Source organism: Ricinus communis, chromosome 6 (genome assembly GCF_019578655.1).
Source record: "Ricinus communis isolate WT05 ecotype wild-type chromosome 6, ASM1957865v1, whole genome shotgun sequence".
NCBI classification, from domain to species: domain Eukaryota; kingdom Viridiplantae; phylum Streptophyta; class Magnoliopsida; order Malpighiales; family Euphorbiaceae; genus Ricinus; species Ricinus communis.
The window spans coordinates 24,089,137-24,104,069 of NC_063261.1; the positions used below are offsets into that span (position 1 = coordinate 24,089,137).

Genomic DNA, 14,933 nt, shown 5'->3' on the forward strand with positions numbered 1-14,933 from the left:
ATAAGGATAAGTGTCCAAATAAATAAATAAATAATTCAAATTAGATATCAACTGATAAGAAAAAATTTTAAAACAAAACTGATACAATCAATAACTGATTAAGATTAAATGAGTTATCAACTATTATTTCTTTAAGTCTTCACCAAATGCTTTAATATAGTTGTTCGGTAAGAAATAACTATCAATTATATCAAATCTCTCGACCAAATAATCTTCAAGTTCAAGTACTTGTATAGAGTTTTGCTATCACTTAAATCACCTAAACTTCTTTTATAGGCATTTATATTATTCATTTCATTACACACCAACTTCCTTTTTTTGTCAGATAACTTGTATACAAGTCATTAGCTCTGGCCAGTAACAACTTTCTATTTATTTCATGGTGCTTCCACTCTGTAGTGAATTTTAACAGGAGGATCATTAGGCTTCTGTTGGAGGATGCTATCTGGGTATACAGGCAGTGGATTTGTCGGTTTAGATGTAAAGGACCCATTAATCACGTGGAGGGCGGCTGCGCAATTGCTAATCCTGCGAGACAAACAAATGACAAATACCCACTAATCCCTCCCAGCCAGTTATCTTCTATCTCCCAGGTGGGAATCCTGTACCCCATCTGATCCACGCACCACCATCCCTTCCCCCTCCCCTTATATGTTATATATGCCCTTTTCATCACACTCCACTTGTATGCTTAATACTGCACCAACTCAATTAATTTGATTATATGTTTCCTTCTGCTTCTTGTTAATGAGTTGCATATAATTACAAGTTTTTTTTTTCTTTTTTTTTCTTACACTGAATAATGGGTGATTCTTCTGCTTCATATATACGGATGGTATTAGACTTTCTTGATTCATCATTAGTCTTTGATACTTTCAATCATATTATGTTGCTTTAATCATTTGGAGATTGTATTATTTGTTAATTTATTTGCTGTCGATGGGTCTAACCTTTTTTCCAGGTGCAGCACCTTATTGAAAGATGTCTGATCTTTCGCATGACTAAAGAGGAGTGCATGGAAGCTCTCTCCAAACATGCAAACATCACCCCTGTCATAACTTCTACTGGTTTGCTTCCCTTTCTACTTGGAAATTCTAATTCTGATTTTCTTGACACCAAACTCTTAATCCTTTCTAACAAGCTGATTATTGACTAAAGAGTTTCTTTCTGCATGCACGCTGATCAATATCTAGGGTAGGTTAAAGTTTTTTGGTTTCATGTTGTTACATATCCAACATCTAATTAATAATATTGGACAGCTAAAGTTCATATGTTAAACTTTTTAGATCATAAGAGCGAATAGATAAAACTATAAAAATAATTTTATATCTCTAATAAATGGAAGCAGAATATTTATATTTTATATCTATTAGGATACATATATGTATATATGTTATTATGTACATGAGATGATAATATTATGGTTTAAATGTGTGCATATGCAGTGTGGAACGAATTAGAGAAAGAGAACAAGGAATTCTTTGAGGTGTATGCTCAATCCAAAAGCAAAGATGACAGGATGTCCGACGAAGAAACAACTCAAATGATTCAGAAAATGGTTTTGGAACCCTCTAGAGATCCTGATGACCAAACATCACAATGATTACAAGAAACCCTCTAAAGATCCTGATCCAAACATCACAATGATTACAAGAAAACTGATATGTCTGTCTCCATCTTTTGTTAGTTTTGCATGGCTTTCCCTGTATATACATGTGGTCCTTATAGCTACTACATATGCATGCATGAATCTATGAAAATATAATACATATCATGGTTCCCCGTTCAGATAAAATTCGCCTAATCCCAGTAACTTTAATATTTTAACTTTTAATATAATATAATAGATAATAATATAAATATTTATTAAATTTTATATTTAATTTTATTTTAGTCATAAATATTTTAATTTATTTTTATTTTTTTAATTTTAATTTTGATTACAATCATCATGCCAATAAAAAATTAATATATTATATTTTTTTAATTATAATTTTTATTGGTTTTTCTAATATCCATCGATCTTATACTTGTGAGGTGATTAATTTGAATATAAATATAGTTAAATGTTCTAAATGAAACAAATAAAAAAAATTTGATCAAAATAAAATTAAATGTAAAGTTGAATATATGACTATTTTACTATCTCTTAATTGGACATTTTAATTTATTTTTTTATAATATTTAAATTTTTATTAATATATGACTTTATTTAACATATCTAGAAATACTTCATATAAATATTTAAATATAATTAAAAAAATAATATATATATATATATTTTTAAACTAAATTAAAATTAAAATTATTTAAAAGTATATTTGTTAAGTAAAATTAAAGTTAAAATATTAAAATAATTAAATAATAAAAATCAAATTTATATTCCACCAATAAATATCCAACATATGTAACTTGTCCTATCATATCACATTATTGTACTAATAATTTCATGCATTTATTTATAAACTCGTGAAAAAACAATCATTGTTAGCGAGTAAATACAGATTAAATATATAATAATATATTATTATTATTATTGATAATTGAGTACTATCAAGCCAATCTGTCACAATCGAGAAAGGTGAAATTGATAAGAAATTACCTCCTACATAAATGAGATTCTAAAAAATCGTATTTTAAGAAAATTCTAATCGTAGAATCCGACTCAATTTAAAATTTTACTAATAAATAAGAATATAAATCCTAACGTGATTGGGATTGGCCACGAATTTGGAGTTTTTCTCTTAAAATGATTAAAAACTCCTTATTGGTGTAGCTTGGGCCTTTGGCCCTTGGTTCTAAGGATGTGGTAGTCTCACCTCTTATACCCATACTCTTTTTGTATTTTCTTTGGGCCTTTAGCCCCTTAATCCAACAATCTATTTTAATGGTTTGAAAAAAACAAACAAACTATTGTTTGATATCCTACAATGGTTAGCGGGTGAATTTGAATGGAGTATTAAGTTACACTAACATGCATGATCATGATCGGGTATAAGATCAACTCTGTTAGTTCTGTGGAAAATTTGGCTTTGTCCAACTATGTGGGGATGCAATTTTCTCTTTCTTTTTAGGGGGGTTTTCTTTTATGGCTTACGTAAGCAAAGTGCTATACTTCTTGTTACACCTCAAGAAAAGAGCACAACACAATAGAATATTACACAATGGTAGTTCTAAAAATAAATCTTAGGAACATAATACAAAGGAACAAGAAATTGAGGGGAAAAAGATACAATAACTTTGTGTTTGGAAGGGCATCATATATAATTTACTTGGAATATCCGTTGGTAGAACTTGGGCAAAGGCTAAAACTGGCGCTCTCCACTAGTTTATGGTTTAGATTGTATGAAAATTCTAAAATAGATATATGTTTCTGGATCGAATATGTTTCGAATACCAAAACTCTTCGAACTCGTTTTAGAAATTTTAAATAATATTTTTTATTATCTTTTTAAATTCTTATTTATTTTTAAAAATTTTAAAATTTTTTTATAAAAAAATATTTCCATTTAATTAGATTTCCTATTTTAAAAGGATTTTTAATTTTTTATTTATTTTATTTTTATTATAGATAATTTTTAACTTTTTATTTTATATTAATATTCTTAATCTTTAGTTGTTTTATATTTAAAAATCTGTATATACATATATATATATATATATATATATATATATATATATATTTATACATTATTTTTCTCTTGGTCTATAGTATTTATATAATTGTCATCATGATCAATTATATTAATTTTATTAATTTTATCTAATTTTTATTTTTTTATGATAATAAAAATAATTACGTAATAGAGAATCTAGAATAGCCATATATATATATATATATATATCTTTTATTAATCTTTTAGAAAATTTTGTATTTATATATCATATCTATCGTGTCGTGTTTTTTATTTTTATTTCCGTGTAATCTTGTGGTTGACTTAGAAGTTAAACTATCAACGGTTCTATCATAAAAATATCTAGTTTATGCTTAATGATAGAATAGTTTTGAGTTGGTTTAGAATTTTAAATTTCAATCATAGTTTAGTTCCGGATTCGATTTCAACTTAAATTAAGAAAATAAAATCTAATTTAACAATTATACTTATAAAAGATATTTAAATTTATTGCACCTTTTAAATTGTTCATTATATGTTTTTCATAATATTTGTTCTAATAGCTATATGTTTAATGAAAGTTAAAAATCATGATTTAATTTACTTAACTTCTTAATGTAGATAATGATTAAAATTTAATTTTAAATGAGATGTTAAAATTTAAAGCAACTCAATTTTAGAATGTAATATATTTATGGATATTCAATATTCGTGAACTTAGTATGAGCCCCGCCTATCTAAATCTATCTAAAAATATATAAAAGAACAATATAATAATAATAATAATAATAATAATAATAATAATAATAATAATAAAAGGGTTTAATTCAAAAAATGAATTCTTTACCCTTATTTTTTTTAATTCTCTTTAATTTCTTTTATATGTATTAACCATTTGAAAAAACAAAAAAGCCAAGAAAATTGAAACCAGTAACCTATTCAATCTGATTTGTTAATTTGAATTCATTTTGCACGTACCATCTTAATTTTGATTCCATAATTTCCTTCTAGATATCAACACTAGCCCACTACGAAGAGATTAAGAAAAAAAAAAAGAAAGTAAAACATCCACAATAATAGTATTATTGTGGTATCTGTAGCATAAACCGAATTCACGGATATTCATATAAATTTAGTATATACACCACAACTAATAGTAGATTAATTTCTGAGAGATTATTATCTAAACTTAGTGTATACACTATAACTAATAGCAGAATAATATGACAGATTTGTTTTGTTTTCTTTTACTATTTCTGAAGGAAAAATACCTTTTTTTTTCTTTCTTTATTTATATGTTTATAATATCATAACGAATCAACCTATTAAACAAAAGATAAATATAATTATTTTACAATTAAATCTCATTTTTATATGAAGCAAACCATTTTATAGAAAACCAATTATTTTAAAAATATATTAGAATATCTTTTTCTCATGTAATATTCTATTTAGAAATATCAATTACTAAAGCTAACTTGATTGTAACAAAAATAAACCAATAAAGGAATTCATAAGAAAGAAAGGATGAAAAACTACATGATTAGAACTATAATGCAAAGTAATTAATACACAGCTTAATTACCTCAACTTTTAATGGCAAAAAGAAATTATACACCATTATGTTTCTAATAAAATCTTTTGGTTATTTCTAGATTTTAGATCTTCTACTTAAGAAGCTATTCTTGAGTTTACTTAGATCTAATCTTTATTATTAATTACTTTGACTCATTATCTGATACAATTGAACATATTGTTGGTTATAATTTATGCTAAAACAAATTAATAGAAAGGTATTGGTTTGGTTAGAAAACAAAAATAAAAGAGAATTGAAAAATAAAAAAAAGGAAAGAGGCATGCATTTTTTATCTCTTAACATAGGAGAGAAATTTAATTTTCTAAAATTGGAGTGTAATTGATGTGTCTTTTTTAATACTCGCAAGTGTATGAACCGTCCCTATATTAAGGGTAGTTCACCACGAGATTGATCTCTTAAGGAACTATGAGGCCACTTATTTTGAAGACTAATTATCAACACAAAATAATAAAAGTAAATCTAAACACTCTAAATCAATATTTTGAGAGAATGATATTCATAAATTAAAGTAACTAAACAATAAATAAATATGCAGTGCAATGCAAATGCAAATACTTATGATCTAAAACCATATGCTAAATTAGTATTTAATCTAGCCATTTACTTAGTAATCTCCTTGTTTTACTTTAAGCCAAGATCTAATGAATGAGATGGTGATGTGCCTTTTTTCTAAATCACTCAAACTAATGATGCAACTTAGGTTTCTTATACCAAGATAGATTAAAGTAAAGATGATGTTTCTAATACTTTTAAACCTAAAGATTTTCATAACAATTATTATTGCTAAATTAATATGATGGTTAACTAATAATAATAACTGAAACTAATAAAGATATGAAGGTAAAGAAATTATTCATTAAATAAATAAATAACAAGGTTCATAGAAAAGTAAAAAGACTAAACTAAACACTTATGAAAACTAGCCTAACATATTTAACCCAATGATCATGGTATTAAATAGAAAGACATAAAAAAGTAAAAAATTCCCTTTAGATCAAGAATTTCTTCAAGTAGGAAGAAGATTGGTCCTCAGTCTTTACTTCTTGAAAAACTCCTTAGATCCTAAAAAAGAGTAATGAAAACTAAACTATATGTTTATGGAAAATTGTAGAGAATTATGGAGAGAATAATGGTGGCAGGTGTAGAGAGCAGGGAGGAGAAAATTCCCCTCCTTCTTTCTTCCTTCCTCTCCCTTCCTCTTTAGGGTTTTGCAGAGATGTATATAGAGGAGAGTCCTCCTCTAAATAAATCTCTCTAGAGATGAGTATACTAATATAAGTTTATCTAATAGATAAGACTTTAAGTATATTAATCTCCACCAAATACTATCTCATAAATAACTCTTAATGTAAATCCTAATAATTATATAAAATGACTAAAATATCTCTTGGGCCTTATAATTAGCAATCCATCCATGCATCTTAGTCTTGGGACTTATATGAATATGTCCCATTAAGCTTCTTTTAGCTCCATATTTTCCTCTTTTTTCTAATATTCCTGAAAATAGACAATTAAGCTTAAGTGAGGCAAAAGCACATATTTTCACCATTTTATATATAGAGATATATCATTAAAGCTTTAAAATACCCTTAAATATCTATACATAATTTGGACCGATCAAATACCCCCACACTTAAACCTTTACTTGTCCTCAAGTAAATAGCAACTAAGAATTAACTTTTGCAAAAAACCATTGTCACGACCCCACCCGTGGGCCCGTGACCGGCACTAGGGAATGGGTAGGCTTAAGGCCACCGAAACCCGTAGTAAGCCTGACACTCACTTATTTAAACAAATCTCATCTCAAATTAATATTATTAAAACCACAAATTATCTTAATAGCTACATTTTACATAAATACTTCGGTCTGCCAGAAAAACTAGGCGAGACCTGAAACTCAGAAAATTTACAACTGATACATCTACTATTACTACTGCGGAGAATCTAAGATTTACCAATTTACATACCAAATCAAATACATCACCCGATGATGAAGGAGTTTGAATAAGAGTCATGGAGAACTAGCGATCACGAATCCGAAAAAACATAAATGGAGACTCGGTCTAGAGTGAGTTAAAATCAAATAATCTAGAGACTATTGCTTCTTCTCAGAAAACATAGATTATTCAAATCAGTATATTAAACCATACTATAATTATACCCTACTATTTCCTTCACATAAAAATATTAATCATTCGAATCAAAATATCAACCATGCACGTAAATACAATCCATATTATAATCATACCATAATAAATAAATAAATGAATAATAAAAATATATTTTTACTTTTACGGGACGAGTGGCTCGGTAGAACCCTAAACCCCAAAATCTAACAGCCATTTTGGCTCTCTTAATCCAATAAGACTGGCGCCCAGAGAGCAAGCTCGATCAGGGTCCTTACCTCCAGCCTGAACACTTGAATTCCAAATAAGCCGGCGCCCAGAGAGCATCGCTCGATCAGGGACCTTAACTCCGGCAATCAACTGAACTCAGCCCAGAGAGCAATGCTCGATCAGGGCAAACAAATCCATAATAACCTTATGTCCATAATCATTACCGGTGCGCACGCGGTCCTGATGTAACCCACCAGGCGGCATGTTCTACAAGCCACATTTCCCAATTCGCAATCATCACATATAATAAATATCATTATCTGATGAACTCAACCAACACATATCGAAATGAAGATTAAAGATTTAAGGTAAAACAACGTGCAATTTGTGAGGGGAAAAATAATAACGTTTATCTTATTATAACATAATAATAATAATATTTATATTATTTCAAATATTAATAATCAAGTGAAATCATTTATTTTGCGATACTAATAATCATATTAAGCACAAATTCTAAATAGCATATTAAAATCAGACTAGCAATAGTGCAAAGATTAAATGACTTTAACTCACAGAATTGGTGACCTCCTAGCTCGTTGCCTCGGTGGGAGGCCGAACGAACCGACAATCTAATCACGGAAAACAATTTATCAATACGCTGAGACAATCCATCATTAATCCTAGGTCTAGACTCCTAGGATTGACTGTCTAAGAATCTCGACTCGGGAGAATTCTACCGAAAATTCGGCAGAACCTCCCCTACAACACGAACATTACCCCCCCCCCCCCGTAAAAACGGGTCCAGGACTGCCGGAAGAACACTTCAAATATCCAACAATTTAAACAACGGAGTCGGGTCCCCAAACTTCACTATTTCCGACTCACACAAAATACGAGGCGTGCAACCGACAGATAATTATTTTGACTCACAATATCATCAAATACACAATATAATCCAATAGACACAATTAAACCAAGAATTTCTAAAATTAACGGGCCAAAGATAATTACCGAGACGCTCGATCGCCGGTCGACTCGCCACGGGAGTCCGATCGACGATCCGAACACACCATCGGACTCACAACGACGCGATGACGATCCTGCCCGATTTTCGATCGACACCGATCATCTGAAGAGATTTGCGGACGATCTCGACCGTCGATTCGCGAACGAAGCTCGATCGCCACGAAACCGTTGCCATCGCGAAGCTTGAGGAGGAGAGTCGGGATACATCCTCCGATCATCCATCCTCCGGAGCTCACGGAAAAGCCCAAAATGCGGCCGCCTCCACGTGAACTCTCTTCCAACCACCAAAACCGGCCAAAAGGAAGCTCTCCAAGGGAGTTGATCACCACCGAGATCGGTACGGAAGGCCACCGAACGGCCGAACGACGCCGGCCGCCACGTCGCGCGATTCCGCCTCACGCTGCTTTTGCTTCGCCGACGCCGCCACGCATCGACGCCCGGATCGGCCGCCGACGACGCAGACACCGGCCTCCTTCTTCTCATGACGCCCCGCTTTTTCTCTCTTCCTCTCTTCTTCCCCTATTTCTTTCCCTTCAATATCGACATTTGACCCCTGAACTTTTCCTTATTACAATTTGGTTCCTCAACTTTCTTAATTACTTACAATTTCATCCCGCAAAATTCCAATTTGACCCCCAAACTTCTTTTTAGCCTTTCAATTAAGCCCCTAACTATTTAATTTGGGCCAAATCCGAATTATTGAAAATACACAATTATAAAAATACCCCTGACCGACATATTTATTGACGAAAATACCAAACTCACAAATTTCCATTAAAACTCCATAAAAATAACATTATACTTTCAATCCTTATTCCAAAATAAATTTCCAATTTAGTCCTAACACACAATTAAATTAAATTATCAATTTCCAACTTAAAATTTAATACTACTAATCAATTATAATACCAATTCTCCCAAAATTCTTTTATAAAAACATCCTTTATAATTTCTTCCAAAATTTTCCAATATATAATTTTACTTATATAAATATGCATTTGGGAAAATTTGAATAACCAAAATATAATCATTTCTCAAATAATTTACTTGTATAATTTCTTAAAATTTCAAATTAATTGCGTATAGAAAATAACTCATTTATTTGATTAATATTAAATTTTTCATTAAATCATTTCAAATTAAACCCAATAATAATGAAGCTAAAATTAACTTAAATAAAAACTTATTATTAAATATATAAAAATTCCGGGTGTTACAACCATGAAGAACATTCATACTCAGCTTAAAGATATTATTCAAAAGAATCTCATTAATGCAAAGATCATGTCAACCCAAGAACACTTGAGTCATAATAACTTTCTTTAAAAATATAAACTCAATCGTTGTTAATCAAAAGACACAAGCATCCAATCCTTCACACCTGTTTCACAACAAATAGTCTAACTTATCTTCAAAGGATACAATTATGATGCATAATCCAAATTATCATAACCCTATTCAAAAAGGCAAAACCTTCATTCAAAAACAAGAGATCAATAGGCATTTATTACTTGCTTTTGAAGCTCTTATACTTTTTCTTTTCTTTATACCTCTTGGATTTTAATTTTTGATACTTGGGTACTTCTTTCTTTCTTGAGATGTTATGCCTTTTTACGCAAATACAAATATGGGTAATGAATGCACCTGGTTACTCAACAAAACATACATCAAGATGCTTTGCACGCTCATAATCTTAATTGCCTTTTTACGCGAAAATCGACATTGGTCGTGAAGATCCCCGGTTACTAAGCAAGTAAAATTAGCATAGTAGAGGTATTAAACTTAGAGCTTTAAACTTGCCTATCTCATATCTCACAAACTTAGGCAAGCCAATTTAATAATAAGAAAATCATAATCTAAATCATACACTTCTAATCATACCCATGTCGAATGTTGCTAAACTATTCATCATATCCATATATAAAAGATGAACACTTGATAATTTAAGTGCAAATAACTCATGAGTTCATATTTATATATGTTAAAAACTAACTTAAAAGTTCAAGAATTTTAACATAATAGCATTCTTTCATCGACTCTTATATAGAACAATAAGAAAAAGCTGAGTGGAAAAATTTAAAATTTTGCAAAAGATTAACCAAAGTTGCTAATTCTCATGGTATATGACGTATAAAGTTTAATCGAAGAAATATTCTATTTTCCTCCCCCACACTTAAATTTGACATTGTTCTCAATGTCATTGCATATGAAAAAATAAAGAACAAAAAGAGAGGAAAAAGATAGAATACTCCCTTAGAATTTTCAATGCATAGTAAACCATGAACTTGAATTCCGATCTCCACCATCCAAACCTTAGAAGCACACTGGAACATACATCATTGATAATTATAAAAGAAATAAAGAAATAAAAATTTAAAAAAATAATAAAGAATTAAAATAATAATTATCCTAAACATAATAGAAAGATTAAATCCTAAGATAATTAAAAGTTAGATCCTAATAAATAAATATAAATTCTAGAATAAAATTTAAAATAAAGTCCTAGATCAATGATATGACTATTTATGTGGAGGAGATAGATATATGTTTAATTTTAAAAGAGAGTATTTTAACTAAAAATAATTCATAATTTATCCTAATTTTTTGGATTTAATTATTTTAATTTTTGCTCAAAAAGATTTTTTTTTTTGATTACGTCATTGCTGCTCGCCTACACCTGCGGGCCCGCTTGTTCGCTTTGCGTTCGTGTCTTGCTGCTGCACGTGTCTGCGGGCATGTGGCCGCTGGATTGCTTCCTCCTCATGGCGACACCGCGGGCAGACTACCTCGCTCGCGGCCTCCATGCCTCGGCGGCAGGCTGCGGCTTCCTCTCCCACGACCCACGGCTGCTGCGGGCCTGTGTTGTCTCTAGCGCTGGCTGCTACGGGCCCGTATCGTCTCTGCCGCTAGCTACTACGGGCCCGTGTGAAAATTCGTTGCCACAACATGGCTTGCTCAATTTTTTTAAATTTTTTTTTGTTGGAGCTTTAATTGCTTCTCATGGTGACATATTACCTTTTTGGGGATCAAATACAAGCATACAAGATAAACATAAAATAAATAAAAACTAAGAAAATAATAAATAATAAAAATTTAAAATAACAATAATAATAATAACTTAAATGCATAAAATAAAAATACAATTGCTAAGTTTATTGTCTATAGCTAGATATTCCTGATTATGCTCATGGTGGACATTCATCCGCGCACTCCACCTCTTCGTCATAAGCCATTCCTTTCAAGTATGGCTTTATACTTTTAATGCGAATATCTAAAGTGTCACGAAAACTCTTGTCAATTAAAAATAGAATATCATTGTATAATTGTTCATAAACAAGAAAATCTAAGTAATTATATGAACACTTATCAATAGTAGATTTAGGAGATAAAGTTAGAAAATCAAACACTTTAAATTCCACAGTTTCTCCTAAAACTGTCATGGTAAGTTTTCCATCATGCACATCAGTCACAGTTCTAGTAGTTGCCATGAAAGATCTACCAAGGAGTATGGTTTGCTTTTTATCCCTTGCTGGTGTGTTTTCCATGTCAAGTACTATAAAATCAACTGGAATTATTAACTTACCTACTTATACTAGCAAGTCTTCCACTATACCTTTAGGATATTTTGTTGATTTGTCTGTAAATTGTAGAGACATAGTGGTAGGCTTCAACTCTCTCAAGTCAAGTACTTCATACATCGAATACGGCATCAAGTTGATGCTTGCTCCCAAATCTAACATGACTTTTGTATCCTTTTTGTCACCTATTATAATATTAATGGTGAAGCTACCAGGATCCTTCATCTTAAGGGGCAATTGATGTTGAAGCATTACACTTGCTACTTGTACTTTTTTATTGTTCGCATATCGCCTTTTGCTCGTGTTCAACTCTTCAAAATTTTTTGTATAAGCTGGCTTATTCCTGATAACATCCAACAAAGGTAAGTTAGTATTAACTTTAGAGAGCATCTCAATATTTTCAAAAAAAAATTTGTCTTTTTCGCTCTCTTTTGGTTGGTTTAGAAAAGGAATAGGTAGTCTATAAGGCTGAGCTGCCTTATGAAATTCAGGTCTAGAAAATACTTCATTTTCTTTCTTTTCAAGCCTAAGATTAGGCTCTACTTTTTCTTCTTTTTGCATGCTCTCCTTATTGATTTGCACTAATCCATCATTTTTAGGTATACCTGCATAAGAACAAGAATTCCTTTCAGTTTTCATAGCAATAATATCGACAACCTCACCTCTTCTAATAGTAGTAATGATAATTGGCTTGTTCAGGTTGACTTGATAGTTCTTCTTTATTGAGCTCTTCAACAATTTGTTCCATTTGAGCTTCTAAATATTTTAGTGAAGCCTCAATGGAATCTGTCTTTTTCTAATTCCTCTCCATCCTATCATGAGAAGCCATCATAAATGATTGAAGTGTTTCTTTCAAACTTGGCTTCCTTTGTTCATTAGATCGAAGAGTTTGTTCTTGATCTTGAAGAAAGGATTGGAGTCCCTTTGGAATTGAGAATATTGGTCTTGGTGATGAGGTTGATTTTGATTTCTCAATAATTGTGGTGGATTTTGGTCATTATATTTTCAAGAAAAATTTGGATGGTTTCTCCAACCTGTATTATATATGTTGGAATAAGGATCATTCATAAGATGTATGGGTTGGTAAGAATCCATCAAATTTGTTTGATCATATATATTTTCTCTGTAATTATCAAAAGATGAATAAACATTAGCACCATGACCATAAATACCACAAATACCACATACCTCATTATTTGGTGAGTCTTTTGTTGAAGTAAGCATCTTAACTTGCTTAGTCAATTCAACCAATTGCATTATTTACTTCTACTCTCTTTGTCCTCACACTCTTTTGTTGAGAATTGGCTTCTAACATCTCAAAAATGTTATAAACCTCATCAAGTGTCCTTTCTAACATAGCACCCCCAACTACATTATCAACTATACATTGATATTGATGTGTCAACCCATCATAAAATGATTGGTTAGTTATTAGGAGTGGGAATCCATAGTGTGGGCATTGCAATAAAAGTGATTTGAAGTGATCCCATGCTTCATGAAAAGATTCAGCATTCTCTTGATAAAAATTAGAAATCTCACCTCTTAATTCTTTGGTCTTTTGCTATGAGTAAAATCTACTCATAAACTTTTGATAAATTTTATTCTAATTTCTCAAAGAAATAGGAGGTAAGGTCATTAACCAAGCCTTTGCTCTTTCTTTTAATGAATAAGGGAAACACCTCATTCTTAGTTGATCCTCATTAAGTCCAGATAATGGGAAAGTATGAACTATGACATAAAATTCTCTAATGAATGTTAATGCATCCTCACTAGGCATACCATAAAATGAAGGAAGCATATTAAAATGAATGCTCTTAAGTTCATAATTTCTAGATGTATTACCTAGAACTATGCATGAGGTAGTGTTACCAATTGTAGGCAGTGCATAATCTTTCATAGCCATTCGCCTTTCAGCTCCTACTTCTCTTGGTGGGTTTGCCATGATATGAACTTCTTCTGTTGATTATTCTTCTTTTAGTTGTTTCCTGCTAAGCATACAAAATAAAAGAAAATTTCATATTAAAAATAAAATTTTAAAAATAAAATTTACAAATAAAATAAAAACACATAAACAAAACAAAACACAAAACAAACAAACAAAACAAAGACACATAAACAAAATAAATCACAAAACATAAAACAAACTAACAAATACAAGACACTTTTAATAATCAATCAATATAATAAATTTGGACACAGTTCCCCGGCAACGGCGCCAAAACTTGATATGTCTTTTTTAGTACTTGCAAGTGCACGAACCGTTCCTATAGTAAGGATAAGTTCACCATGAGGTCGATCTCTCAAGAAACTATGAGGCCACTTATTTTAAAGACTAATTATCAACACAAAACAATACAAGTAAATCTAAACACTTTAAATCAATATTTTGAGAGAATGATATTCATAAAGTAAAGTAACTAAATAATAAATAAATATGCAGTGCAATGCAAATGCAAATGCTTATGATCTAAAACTATATGCTAAAAGTAGTATTTAATCTAGCCATTTACTTAGTAATCTCCTTATTTTACTTTAAGCCTAGATCTAATGAATGAGATGGTGATGTGCCTTTTCCCTAAATTACTCAAGCTAATGATGCAACTTAGGTTTCTTATACCAACATAGATTAAAGTAAAGATTGTGTTTCTAATACTTTTAAACCTAAAGATTTTCATAACAATTATTATTGCTAAATTAATATGATGGTTAACTAACAATAATAACTGAAACTAATAAAGATATGAAGATAAAGAAATCATTCATTAAATAAATAAATAAC

The 14,933-nt window shown here is 30.4% G+C and overlaps 2 protein-coding genes and 1 non-coding gene across 3 annotated transcripts; 2 read left to right on the top strand and 1 right to left on the bottom strand.

Annotated features, from left to right (window-relative positions):
• The first annotated feature begins 353 nt into the window (after positions 1 to 353).
• On the top strand, positions 354 to 1,874 carry LOC8277617. Its single transcript, XM_002533616.3, has 3 exons — positions 354 to 835; positions 962 to 1,067; positions 1,446 to 1,874. Exons 1-3 carry the CDS (start codon positions 803 to 805, stop codon positions 1,601 to 1,603), a joined length of 297 nt encoding a protein of 98 aa, XP_002533662.1. The 5' UTR covers positions 354 to 802; the 3' UTR covers positions 1,604 to 1,874.
• Positions 1,875 to 11,761: 9,887 nt separating this feature from the next.
• On the bottom strand, positions 11,762 to 14,096 carry LOC125370324. Its single transcript, XM_048375358.1, has 4 exons — positions 13,997 to 14,096; positions 13,403 to 13,534; positions 12,190 to 12,759; positions 11,762 to 12,129 (listed from the first exon to the last, which is right to left on the bottom strand). Exons 1-4 carry the CDS (start codon positions 14,094 to 14,096, stop codon positions 11,762 to 11,764), a joined length of 1,170 nt encoding a protein of 389 aa, XP_048231315.1.
• Positions 13,597 to 13,704, top strand: LOC112536926. Its single transcript, XR_003080839.1, has one exon. It is a non-coding gene; the product is annotated as a small nucleolar RNA R71 (small nucleolar RNA).
• Positions 14,097 to 14,933: the final 837 nt, after the last annotated feature.